The sequence below is a fragment of the Callorhinus ursinus genome, unplaced genomic scaffold (genome assembly GCF_003265705.2).
Source record: "Callorhinus ursinus isolate GAN/ISIS: 27379988/994484 unplaced genomic scaffold, GSC_fseal_2.0 scaffold20, whole genome shotgun sequence".
Classification (NCBI taxonomy): domain Eukaryota; kingdom Metazoa; phylum Chordata; class Mammalia; order Carnivora; family Otariidae; genus Callorhinus; species Callorhinus ursinus.
In genome coordinates this window covers 9,109,369-9,123,134 of record NW_027397082.1, presented here as the reverse complement: position 1 = coordinate 9,123,134, position 13,766 = coordinate 9,109,369, and the positions used below count along the sequence as shown (strand labels likewise).

General features: G+C 46.5%; 1 protein-coding gene across 7 annotated transcripts in view; it reads right to left on the bottom strand.

Annotated features, from left to right (window-relative positions):
- Window positions 1–5,381: 5,381 nt before the first annotated feature.
- Window positions 5,382–13,766, bottom strand: part of GPAM (glycerol-3-phosphate acyltransferase, mitochondrial) — a 59,150-nt gene continuing 50,765 nt past the window's right edge. For all 7 annotated transcript variants that reach the window (XM_073904204.1, XM_073904206.1, XM_025880769.2 and 4 more), the window contains 5 exons: window positions 13,269–13,346; window positions 12,488–12,628; window positions 11,125–11,314; window positions 9,867–9,925; window positions 5,382–9,229 (listed from right to left, as the gene is read on the bottom strand). In XM_073904204.1, coding sequence (XP_073760305.1) covers window positions 9,113–9,229; window positions 9,867–9,925; window positions 11,125–11,314; window positions 12,488–12,628; window positions 13,269–13,346 — 585 coding nt within the window. In that variant the 3' untranslated portion in view covers window positions 5,382–9,112. The remainder of the gene's footprint in view (window positions 9,230–9,866; window positions 9,926–11,124; window positions 11,315–12,487; window positions 12,629–13,268; window positions 13,347–13,766) is intronic.

Sequence of the window (13,766 nt, the reverse complement as noted above, 5' to 3'; positions counted from 1 at the left end):
ATCAGGTGGGGGAAGGGGAGGGGACTGTAACAAACTAAAAGCCACAGGCCTCATCTGAACCCATTGTTCCAGGTGGAATGCAGACCCACCGTTGCCAGATCTTCTAGGAATCTTTTTTTTTTTTTTTTAAGATTTTTTATTTATTTATTTGAGAGAGAGAGAATGAGAGATAGAGAGCTCGAGAGGGAAGAGGGTTAGAGGGAGAAGCAGACTCCCCGCTGAGCAGGGAGCCCGATGTGGGACTCGATCCTGGGACTTCAGGATCATGACCTGAGCCGAAGGCAGTCGCTTTAACCAACTGAGCCACCCAGGCGCCCGGTCTTCTAGGAATCTTAACAAAAGTTAGAATTTTAGAATTTAGAAATCTTTTTGACAGCTTGCACATTGACTCCATTTGTTTGGCATTTCAAAGTTAAGCAGCAGGAGGCAGGTCTTTGGGCTGAAGGAAGCCCACAGGTGACCCATGCGCAACTTAATAGTTCTGTGAAATTTATTTATCGAGTGAGGTTCTGCAAGGGTTCCTATTCCCACCGCCTGATTCTCACGCTGCCTTCCAGACCCTACTGAAGACTGACTCTGCCATGCACCCTCCCCGCCAAGTCATTCGCCCCACATCTCCCACAGCAGGTTCTGTATTTGCCTCCAGGTAACTTTTCTTGGGAAAAGTCCCGTGTCTCCTAGGAGACAGGGAGCTGCTCACTTTACACTTTGTATCTTATTCCCCCCCGCCTATTAAACCCTGTCCGTGTTGGCAACTGATAACAATAACACTCCCTGAACATTTACCACCTGAATGCTGATCTCTCCAAGCACCATGTTGATCTTTCCCACTGACAACCAGCAAAAGATGCAGGGCAATGTTTATAGATCATTCCTCATCACCATCTTTGAACATGGATCGCAAACTGGGAATTAGAAAAGTCAGGTTCTCTCCCTCTCTGATTGTTCTGCTAGCTGGCATGACAGTGCATTGGTGAGTCCAACTTAGCAGTCTCTGGAAACACTCTTAACATCGCTTTGCAGCTCAGCATCTAGCCAACGAGTAGTCATGACGGCTGTCTTAGTTTGGGTTCCCCTAAAAGCAGCTTCTGAAACAAGAATTTATCTACAAGTCATGTATGTGTGAGCTGGTGCCAGGAAGCACCAGTAAGGGACAGGCAAAGGGAGACACAGCAGAGGGAAAGCCAAGAAAAAAGTATAATGAGTGGGTCACTGCCATGGCCGGTGGAGCTTAATCTCACTGGGGGTCCTCTGAATTGTTCCAATGAGGGGCAAAAAAGCCATCTATTTATCGTCTGGTTCCCACCCCTCCTTGGTTGAGGGTCACTCTTGGGATGTTAACACTCCAGCACTTCTGGCTTGCTCTGTGGGCCCCTCATGCTTCCCAGCCAGAGACTGCCCTCAGCAGTCTGATCCAGGCAGACAAGGGGTGCTGGAACATTCTTGAGTGACCCCCAGGTGGCCAAGAGGGTAGAGACAGAGTCCTACAGAATCTCCTGCAAGAACTCTGCTTCCAGAAGACCGAGTTCCATGGCACTGGGAGAATGAATTATACTTGCAAAGCATAGCCAGCCCACTGGCCCATCTCTGTTCCCCATGATAGGCATGGGGCTCTGACTCGCTGCTGTAATTTACAAATGGGAGAAATCAAGTGTTTGCCCAGATGGGTAGAAACAGTTACTGACTCTAGTTTGCAGACTTGCTGAACTTTGTATCACTAAAGACCTTGCCAGGGGGTTACTTTACACATAGCCAAGCATCTCATCCCTTCAAATTATTCTATAATTCTTATTTATTTCTATTTTTTTAAGATTTTATTTATTTATTTGACAGAGAGAGCCACACAGAGAGAGGGAACACAAGCAGGGGGAGTGGGAGAGGGAGAAGCAGGCTTCCCGCAGAGCAGGGAGCCCGACGCGGGGCTCGATCCCAGGACCCCGGGATCATGACCCAAGCCAAAGGCAGACGTCTACCCAACAACTCAGCCACCCAGGTGCCCCTATTCTGTAATTTTTAAAGCTGATTTCCTCACATCTTTTCGGGGAATTTGTCTGGTTCCTGGTGCGTCTTTTTGCGCTTGAGGGTCATCTCTGCTACAGAAATCTGTGTCTGCAGAAATTCGATGTCTGTCCCATTCTGGCCCCTTCCAGTGTCATGAGATCTGAACGCCCTTTCTGACAAGTAGTCTTTCAACTTGTACATTTCACCTTAATTTATGTAAAACTGTTTCCTGGGCACTGGCAGGATTTTATTGTTAATAAAATTGAATTAAAACAGCAACCATGGACACACCATTTACGCTGATGTCCCCGGTACAATGGATTAGAGAGCACAATGGATTTTCATTGGGAATGATCTCAATGGAAGGTTGTTGCCAATAAAAATTAAGTTTCGTCCTGATCAAAAACAATGGTTGTGTTCCACTGCCCATCTGAGACATTCTTTCCAAATTAATTTGCCTGCTTTGTGCCTACAGTGAGCGGGAACGTCAGTGGGGAAAAGTTAATGAGGCTGGAAGGCTCCTACAAAGCAGATTCTGTAAAACTTCAGAACCCAGAGATAGAAGCTAACTTTCCATCAAAAAATGACTTGCTGTTTTGAGTCTTAGAGCATTACGTAGCTCTGACCCTGTGGATACCATTACTGTCCCAGGAGCGCAGATTTAGAAGTGATTTATTCGGTGCTTTGTAGGGGAGGGGAGATCTCCTGACCCCAGACGGAGGGGCCAGGACCACAGGCTGCCCCGGGGGAGGACAGAGTGGAACCTAACCTCTTCCCTCCATAAGAGAGACAGTGACTTGTCCAACCCAGTGAACACAGTGGAAGACTTCGGCGTGAGCTCAACCAAAGCCTGCCTGCCACTCAAAACACCTCCCAAATAAATGCCACCTGCAGGTTCTGGGTCAATGTTATCCGTTCCCTCTTCCAGACGGGGACCCACCAGGGAGGCGGAGTGCCTTCCCTGAGTGCTTATAAAACACAATGCTGAGGATCACAAGCCCGCTAGCAACATGACCACCACCAAGTGACCAGCATGGTGCTTGACACACAGGATACTAAAAATACTATCTTATGATCCTTCACAAACTGGCCTTTGTACACTAAGGGCAAAGAGACACCAAAGAAAGAGGCAGACCACTCCAGATGGGTAGGTGGCAGCCTTAAACAAGCAAGGGAACTTACTTATGAGGCTTGCCCTGGGCAGTGGCAAGACAAACAGATCTCCACACCGGAATCTTAAAAGTTCACTGAGAGACCTTCACAGGGTTCCGTCACAGGAGCCCTCCAGAGGATCTGAACAACTCCTTCCTCTCTCAGCACTACCTCCTTGAAATGTCTGCTAGGGCAGAAATAGTAGGCGAAATGTACATCCCAGGCGAAATGTACAGGGGCGGGGTGAGGCGCCTCCCATTGCCCTGGTCCAGGCTGCGGGTCGACGGGGGGGGGGGGGTCACGTTCTCTGGATAACCTCCTCCGACACCTATGGCAATCACTGCTGAGTTCTGGCTCTGCACCATGACAGATACACAATAAATGGCAGCCAATTTTAGCCATCTTCAACCTCAGAGGCTCTCTTCCTGCTCAACTCTGTGTAAGCAAAGGAACCATGGCAGGCAAATGGGGGTCTAGGTATAGGATCAGCCCACCAATAAAGAACCCAAAAGGAAGCAAGGGGAAAGGTTATCTACATCTGCTCTTGCCTTATGTAGGCACGTCACTTCTACGAAGTTCTCTATCTTGACTATGTGAACTAAGGACTTTAAAAGGTGTATGGATTCTTTTCTTTCTAATCTTCAACTGACCTGCAATGGGAAGATGGCAAGACGTTTTCCCAGAAGGCTAGAAATTGAACTTGTGCACTTATTCTCATCACTCCCTGCCAGAAGTAGCTTTGGCCCTAGTACCAAGGCCACTGACAGGTGCAACCCTGCCTTGTTTTGACATACCCCTTCCTTGATGTGGGCACAGCAATGAGCCTGACATCAAAGGCTGACTCAGATGCGCGCGGCCCGCATGGTTAAACATTACCCAGTGGTCCTCATCAAAGCTTTGCTTTGAGACCTCGTCCCTGCTTAACTCGGATGAGCACGGTCAACCTTCTTCCAACAACGGATTGCCCTCTGGCTCCTGGAAGGAGCATCTAGAACTGATGCGTTCATAGCCGCTGTCTCCCAGGCCAGAAGGCATGAACTGGCCGCTGATGAGACAGAAAAGGGCCCAGCAAGCCAGTGTACAAGATCACATCGTTTGTTGCACTGGCACATGAAAACTGGGTTCCTTCCTATAAAAATAGATTTCAGACAAAATTGATTTTTTTAACTCAGAGGCTCCAGCAACAATATCAGGACCATCTGATAAGGGGTGGGAGGCAAGGAAGAGCTGGAGAAGGAGTTCTGATGGAGACAGAAGACCAGAGGGCCAGGGAAGCTAGAAGGGCAGAAGCAGCATCTCACTGAGAGGCCAGGCTGCGGTATGGACGTCGCAAGGGCTGTGGACAAGAACCAGGAAAACGCCTTTCTATTTGCCAAGGAGGGACATAAGAATTTTACTAGATGTGTGTGTAGAGCAGACTGCCAGTTGTTAAAAAAGGGAATAAACAGGCCTGAAATGAGTGGGCAGAACTGAACATTAAGAGATTAGCCTTCAAAAGGAACACCACTTAGAGTGAGTGGTTGTAAAAAAGGGAATTTTGTTTGATAAAGGGAAGGTCACATTTGGCCGCAGCAAGAGTTGCTAAAAAGAAAGAAATGAATGCACCAGAGCGCAAGGACACAGTCCTGGCAACAATCTTCCAGAGCAAACCGGAGGGGGAAAAGTACAAAGCTCAGATAGAGGGTGTGGTGGAGAACAGATGGGATGGTCTTGAATGTCAGGTTCACAGCCATGCCACGTACCCAAAGGACATGGACAGCATGGCCAGGCACCTGTTCGCTCCCTTTCCAGAGGGCACTCTCTTCTTGAGAAGGCTGCATTTATGTGATTCCAAAGGATCCACAGAAAATAGTGCTGTAAGAAATACTTGCCTTACTTGTCAAAAAAGTCAACTAATATTTTTTGGGCGACTATTATGAACCGGTGGGGAAAACCTAACACTTCAGTACATAAAAATAGGACAGAAGCACCAAGTTTAAAGGAATCTTGACAGAAACTCAAAGTATCTCTCTGTAATGTGAATATTTACTAAGGAGACCAAATGCTTGATCAAATTTGGAGAGCTATGGATCAGTAATAAAACCATGCACTGCAAGCTCATGCATTTATGTAAGATTATTTCCTATAAGCATTTTAATAAAGTTCCATGTAAAGTCAAACAAGAACAATTGTTTGTCTAACGAATTATGTCAGGAACTTTTAACTACAAATGCAAGACATCAAGAATATATTCATTTTTTGATTTATTAAAACAAAACTACACTTCTGTGCTTCTTACAATACATTAACAGGCATAAAAATCAATCAACATTTCCAAAAAAGTTTCGCTCACAAAATCACGCAGTATTATTTCACAGTACTTTATAGTAATTCTTTTTACAACAATTTAACATTTCTTTGTACAACAGGAAAATAACACCTTCCATCAAGGCATTTCAGAGCTTTAGATGTTTAGAAATAAAGTCAAAATTCTTTCAAATGCAATCATTAGTTTGTATTAAGCTAGAACGCCAGACGCCAAGTCTCAAGTTCCTAAAAAGAGTGTTTTAAAAAACAGATTTACATCCAAATTAAGTCTTATAAACTTCAATGATAGGTCTTACCATTTCTAAACACTAGAACTATCTGTGGATAAAAATCTGCATTCAGTTGTGCAGTACTTTCTTCTAGATCTGAATTAAAACCTTAAATTATTTACCCCAGTTAATCCTTGTGTTAATTTTATTACTTTCAGGGAAAAACCCAGGATCATGGACGGCTGATCTCTCCATCAAAGAGACCTGACCGCCTATATGACTATATGAGTTTTCTGTGCTTATCGTCTCGGGGGGGGGGGCGGGGGGCGGGGGGGGCATACATCCACTAACTGTAACAGGTGATTGTACAAAATGCATGCAAGTTCTGCCTCCGTGCCATCTCATATTGTTTTGTCCCCTTAAAAAACTACCTAATGCAGTGTTTCCCAAAATGTTTTCCATGGCATACTAGTGAGAGGCTCATAGGGATACCAAGGGGGACAGAGGTCCTGGGGTGACAACAGTTTGGAAATGCTGGGTTAAACAGGCTTGGGACTGGCACGTCCTGAGCCCACGCCGTGCCAGAGTGCACTGCTGAGTTTCTAAAAAAGAGGATCCACGTACACATTTATCGTACCAGCGACACATCTTCTACAAAACACCTGTGAACATCTCACAGCGCAGAGATTGCATTCTCGGAGAACCGTGGGAGATGCTTTTCCCCTTCAGGTGCCTAGAAGTTCCACAATCTGAGTTTACATTCACGGCGATCCCTGATGTATTTTCTCCACTCATCCTCGTGACTTCGAGGGACTGAACAGATCTGAGAAGGAAGACCTGGGAGTACTTTCCCTGTTACTACTAGTTCTATGCGTCTCACGCAAGTTCCTTCCCTTTGCTTTTCTTGAAATTAAGGGAGCAAAAAATCCTTCCTCTTTTCTGAAATCACTTAGGATATTCTCAGTTGGAAAGCGTGCATATTCATATTGCTCATTATTGGATTTTGTTTTTTTAATTTGACTCACAGTCTTCCCCTGGAGGGCATGCATTTCAGTTTTAGAGAAATGCAGTAAACTGTAATAAATTATTTACAAGCACCTAGTTTGTATCATCTTACATGGAAGCCATTCACTTTTGGAAAACGGTGAGAATAAATCTTTAAGCAAAAACAGTGCTATCTGGAAGCCTTACTGTGATGATGTATGTTCGTTTTTCAGTAATGAGGCACTGAAGAATGAGTTGTGCTAAAATTAACCCCGGGTCAGCTTGTCTGGATGAGCATAACTTTGGTTGAGATTCTTCTTCCGTAAAAAAGGTTTTCAAAGCACCAGTTAATTACAAAAAGCATGCATATTTATTCTCACAGTGAGTTAAGTTGCGGGAGAGCTAGCAAATCATACATTGCATTCCCCAAAGCATCTGATGGTATTTCTAGAAAACAACCGGAAAGGAAGATGAAGCCAGGGCAGCCACTGTGCCCTGCTCAGGCTGACTCGGCAGCAGCGCTTAGTGGAAGCCACGGGCAGGGCAGTCCCGACCTTGACTTCCCAGGTAACTTGAGAGAGTGCTCGGGCAATCCTTGATCTCTAATTGAGAGGGAGAATGAGCAAGACTAGTGCAGTGACCGCCCGCCTGGAGAAGGAACACCCACGGGGTAACGAAGTCCCCCTGGGTGTCCCCCACGTGCAGGGCTCTGGCCAACAGAAGAAGTGTTCCTCCGTCCCCGTCAGTGCAAGGAGTGCTACCACGTGGAGACCCTGTCCACGCTGGAGCCGCGACAACACTGACAATGGCTTAAGGGTACATGAATTCCTATAGAGAAGAGAGAGATCTTAAGCATGGAATCTGAGAAGACTGGAAAAAGCTCACAACAGCACAGCATTATTGCTATGAGTTTCAAACGAGATCTTTCATACGACGTGAAGTACCCATCAGTCCCCTTCCTTCTCCCGACACACACAGGATATTCATGGGCTACCATTAGTGTTCCAAATCCAAGCTTATAAAGGTACAAACTGAATTCTCAGTACTTTCAAATTCAAAGTCTATATGCAATATTCATCAGGAAAAATTCCTAATTCCATAATACCATGGAGAGAAGGAACAAGCTGTTAGAAAATATTTTAATATCACATGATCTTTATGAAATCACACCATAATTATCACAATGAACAGTTATGCTCCCTCCTCCTAAGAAGGCACCTACCCGTTATGAAAATTTTTCCATACTAATTTGCCACTATGTGACATCAGGGTTTAGGCATATAACCCATACATATTTGTTAAAAACCATGGTTTTTCCTCACAGCTAAAAATCCGTAACTGCCTCCAACCCCTGAGCAGTCCATAGGGCTCCCACATATATGGCACACGGGTTGTACACCACACAACTCGAGCGGGCACCAGTCATGTGGACTGGGTGCAGTGCACAACCTGTACACAGTGCATGAGAGGCCTGGGTCAGCAGCCTCCAGCCACAGCACTTTCCGCTCACACAGTCTATCAGGCCAAGCGAATCAAGTTAGGACAGTTGCTGTTTGGTTGGAGAATCTCCAAGAAACAGCTGTACCTGGGAGAGGCAGGTGCCACCTGAGGGGTGGGAAGGGGTACAGACATAAAACAGGAGTCGTTCCTAAATACTTGCTGGTCATCTAAAACTCAATGGCACTTTTTTATATGAGCAAAAGTTCAAAGTCAGTGTTCTGGCCAAGTTTACCTTGAATTTTGCCAGCCAAATTTACCTCCTGATGTTGACTTTTTGATCACATTGTAGCTCTATTTCTGACCTAAACTAATATTGTGTTTTCATGTAGCTCTTCAAACACTTTCTAAATCTGACCTCAAAGGACAGCACAGTGATACCTGGGTGTGATATAGATCAGCCCATTCATTTGTAAAGCACTTTGGGATGAAAGGTGTCCCCTTTAAAATTTAGCTACTATTGACAAAGGTAAAACTGAAAAAACAAAAACAAAACAGTGAACGGATGACTCAATTACGTTTAAAGGAAGCATTAACCATTAATCAGAAAATATACCGACAAATTATCCGACAGTATTAAGAATACTATATAAGATTCGGTTCTAAAATGAATCTACATTTTTGTGCCCATCACAGTAATTTAGTCCTTAACGGTTATACTTAAAAGGGAAATCTTTAATAAACTCCAGAATAACTTTCTGAGATTTCATTGTGTCATCTACTGACGATGAATTGCAAGCGGAAGCCGGGGGGCCCCCAAGCATCACACGAAGGCTGCAGTGTCATCTCGGAGTAGGGGTTAGCACAGCCCCGTGGAGGGGAAGGCACTTGTCTTCCAGCACGTCACAGCAGGACAGGCCAAACCTGCCCACATGCCGGCACCTTCAGCTCTCAAGCCAGAGGCTGGAGCCTACGAGGGACTCGTCCGATGCCCTCCACTTGCCAGAGGTGCCAGGAGTAACCTACAGCACCACAAAACTCAGAATGTACTCGAGGAGTTTCTGCCGGTTGCACTGAGGTAGAAACGTGCTGCTGAGTTCTAAAACAGACACTCTCTTTTGTTTGGTCTCTTTGAAAACCTAGAGAGAAAGTTGAAATTAAAGACAAACCAAAACAAGAAGATATTTCTGCCACCAGCCCTGACCTGTGTCCTAGACCCCAAAAGGCAGTCAAAGGCACATAAAACCGTATCCTGGCTTTAAGTAAACAGACATGTGGGTGTTCACCAGTAGGGTTACGGATGCAGGTGTGGTGTTTTTTTGAGTAGAGCCCAATCAGCGTATTATACTTTAAAATCTGTGTTAGAACAAAGTCACAAAGAGTCCCTTACAAAGGCCATGGAGTACAATACACCGGAGGAAACTTCCAGCAATACTGGTAGAAATACAGTAAGTGAAGATCATGTGACATAACTAACATCCTGGCCGAAAACTGCAGTAGCATGTTGAAACACACTGCCACCTGTGATATGTAAATGGTTTGGGGATGAAGGTGAAAACCAGGAAAATTCTGGAACATTCAAACAAATCTGTACTGATGGGCCTCACCTTCAACATGCCCGTCCCCTTTCCAATCCCCAGAAACGTGCTCATGATCAGTCCAGCAGAAACTGCTTTTCTCAGGGCCCGCCCCAAATGCAGGTGGCTCAAACAGACGAGATCTGAGCAGAGCGAGAAGGTAACACACGCCTTCCTACCATAAGCGGTGGGGACTCACCCCAATATCCTTAAACATTTTCACAGCATTCTTCACGAGGCAGTAAGTGGCGCTCTCAGCTGCAGGGAAAGCATAAGACCTTGTCAAAAGCTGATGCCCGGCAAACACGTAAACCCCAACATCCACAGCAACAAGGTGTGGGAGGCCCTGGAGAGGGTTTGAGCAAGTCGGCGGACTCCGATCCAGCTTCACTCCTGCCACCGGTGACCTGGGAGGTCTCACAGGACTTGCTGTTTCTTTAAACCTATTCTGTCATCTTTTAAGGCAAAAAGAGCAAGAAGAGAGACAGAAAGAGGAAGGGAGGGAACGAGAGAGAGGAAAAGGAGAAACACCTGCAACATCCAGGTCAGCGGGTTTTTGAGAGAAGCGAACAAGACAGTGGGTAGAAATTCTGTTAAACTGCACAGTGATGAACAGATGAGTCCTGTTATCAGTGGAACCGGAAAGAGCACAAATCTAGAGGTCGGAAAAAGAGTGCTGAACCCACGTGTGCCCATTAACTGGCTGTGTGATCTACGATAGTTTCCTCATCTATAAAGTGGGTGAGTTCTCTCCAGATATCTATCTATCTATCTGGAGAGAAATCTAGAACCACATAGGTCTACATGGATACAGAGAGAATGTCTAGAGAGAAATTATCCCTAGAGCCCTTTTGGCTCTAAAGAGTCTGGATTCCAAGCAGTTTTGGTCCTAAGCCATCACTGTATAAAACGTTGCTCCCACCCTAGTCGCACCTCTTATCATGACCAAGCAAGGGCCGGAGGTGGAGCCCCGGAAACACGCCGCAGCCGGAGTGCAGACGGGCGCCCCCCCCCCCCAAGGAACCACCTGCGGGGCCCACAGAGGCTCTGACAGGCAACACTACTCCTACACACGGATAGGTTCGTGCCGACGCCTTCAACACGTTCATGGCAGCACCAGTCACGGTAGCTCTCAAGTGCAGACACCCCAACTATCCCTCAGTGATGGGCATAAATAAAATGCAGTGGATGTTTATATGTGGGAATACTATAAAGGAACAAGAATAAACAACCACCCACATGCACGAACACGCAGGACTCTCACTTACCACGTTAAGTGACAAAAGCCACACACAAGAGTGCAGCACTGTATCGTCCCATTTACAGAACATCCCGAAACAGACAATAGGAATCTATGAAGCCAGAGGTGGGGATAATTCTGCATTTCTTCCCTACGGTGTACCTATCGTCAAAAAAGGCAGAGCTTTTAAAAGAAGCCGAAGCAGCAACAGGCCTACCATATACGGCAACACTTCTTTCTGTTCTGGTGATCAGGTATTTGTGCAACTTTTGCAGGTACTCAGGCTCGGGAACCGGGCCACTGAAGTTGTGGATGAAGATGGCGGCGGAGCTGTAGGCCTCCAGCGAAGGCCCGAGGAGCCTCTGCAAGAAGGTGACGAACTGCTGGTGCTCCTTGGACTGGCTCACCTGGGAGTGCAAGAGCGGGGGATAAGGCCACGAGAAGCGGGGAGAACAAGCATGCTGACACAGCAACTTCCGCGGAGGCCGGACCTGGGCCAGACGGAAGCAGCCTGCCACTCCCCGGGCACAGGCCCTCTGCTGAACAGGACTCTGGCTTTGAAATGGGCCCTGCACTGGGGGTCACTGTTTTCTACAGTATCTGCGGTTTGCATTCACTGGACAGCTGCCTGCAAGAAACGGGCATACTTGACTGACATGTCGTCACCACTGAGCATAGCTGGTCCCCAGGCTGGACACCCCGGGGTTTCGCTCAAGTGTGAAAGAGGGCACATGGCAAGACGCCAAGGTCACCTCAGTCCTCCCCGGTCCTCACTTCCTGCCACCCCACGCGGCCTTTGGCCCACATTCTGGCACAGTGGGGAGTGGCGGTCGTGGCGACGGGGTGCCGGGTGGCAGCGGGGGCTCTCACTGCCCCATCTCACGGCTGATCACACCCAAAAAGGCCAGGCGGACTCTCCAGAAGTCACACCTCCTAACTGTGTGTGTGTGTAAACCAGGGGTATTCTAGAGTAATCCATTTAAGGTATTCAGAAAAAATGGGTCATTATTAACTTATAAAATTACAAATCAGGGACAATCTATCTTTTAAACATCTAAAGTTTCTCCTGTGATGAGATTTGTTTTAATTGAAGGCAAAGGGCTCAAGGTAAGAAATTTGGGGAGGACTGGCAAGACTGAGCAGCACTCTGAAAGAGCCACCGGCCGTGGCAGCTGAGGAGTGATCCCTCCACCACCCTGGGCCCGCACCGCCTGGTCTTGCTGGTGACTGAACACAGTCCTGCCTCTTCAGGAGGGAACAGAGGTGTGGGCAAATAGGTCTGCACCCTGGGCATTGTGAAGAGAGGGTCAGGAAGGGTCTCACACACGATACTCATCTTCCCAAATTTGCACTTTTGCTTCCTTTTCTGTTACCTGCACCCAAACTGAGCAATTGGGGGTATTCGCTCACCTCCAACATTTGAGTGTCTTTATTAGGCAGAAAGGACCACAGCTGGCTTATGGGTGCCAGAAATGGGAATAAGTCAGCAGAGGCTCAGTTTCTAAGAACCTCATTAACTAGGGGCAACAAAAACCTCAACTCCTCCCTGTAATGTCCACCAGAATTCTTCACCGAAGTACCTTCAGGTAGCAATCTCGCTGCTCCTCACCAAAATCACTGTCTTCATCTTCTTCATCACTTCTCCAAGACAAAGGCTCAGGAAGCTTCTTATCCCACTGCTGCTCAGCAAGACCAGGACTAATATCTTCCTGGTCATCTTGCTATGCCAAAGAGATGGCGAACAGGAAATAAACAGGCATGGGCACACGGACATCTGCGTGCCTGGACGTCAGGCCAGCAGCCCCTCTCCCTGCCTCCCTACTCCTCTCTGTTAGCCATTCAGTGTCAACCCACCTCCGGTTCCAAACTCAGAGTCACTCGGCAGACGGTGGGGAGGGAAAGAAAGAAAGGAAGAGGTAGTGGGGGGAAGCTACCAGACAGAGCAAATAAAGATACCCTCACCTCCTCTAACCTAATTTCTACTTCCCCAAGCCATACCCGCTACACTAAATCGACAAAAATTAAAATCTCAAAAGAGAAAAATGTGTGTGTGCAAGCTACAAGCATGCGCATATGTGAAACATCTCCTCTTGGAATGAAAACTTTCAGGTATCACGGAGTCAAGATATGTTCTAGACAACACCAGTTACACAAAAGAAACCAAAATATTAAAAACAATCCCAAAAGGTGTTTTACTCTCCCTGTTCTTACTTTTCTTTTCTCTTCATGTGGACTTGACTACATTTCAAGTGTAATTATTGTCTAAAATAATCAGTTGTAACACTGAGTAAAATAACTGGTAGAAAAGACAAGGAAGAGCAAACTAAATAAAGGCAAATGAAGGAGAGCCATTCCTCTTACCTCTGCCACTACGAGAATGCCATACTGGATAAACCTTCCTACTGTTTCATGGCAAATCTGGTAAAACGTCTGGCAAGGCTGAAAAGAAAAGGCATTTAAATATAAATGTCACTGAACTTTTTTTTTTTTTAAACGATTTTATTTATTTGAGAGAGGAAAAAAAAAGCACAAGTGGGGGCAGGGAGGGGCAGAGAGAGAGAGAGAGAGAGAGAGAGAGAGAGAGAGAAGCAGGCTCCCTGCTGAGCAGGGAGCCCAACATGGGGCTCAATCCCAGGACCCTGGGATCATGACCTGAGTCGAAGGCAGACGCTTAACCGACTGAGCCACCCGGACGCCCCATCACTGACCTTTTTATAGACATAAAACACTGTACAAAGTAACCGCCAAATGCTTCCGTATCAACTACTTCGTTCTACTGGGCAAGTCCTAAGATTCCCAACGCCCACCCTCTTGATAAATGCATGGTCAAGGGCAATGCCCAAGAAAAGCCCTCGTTCT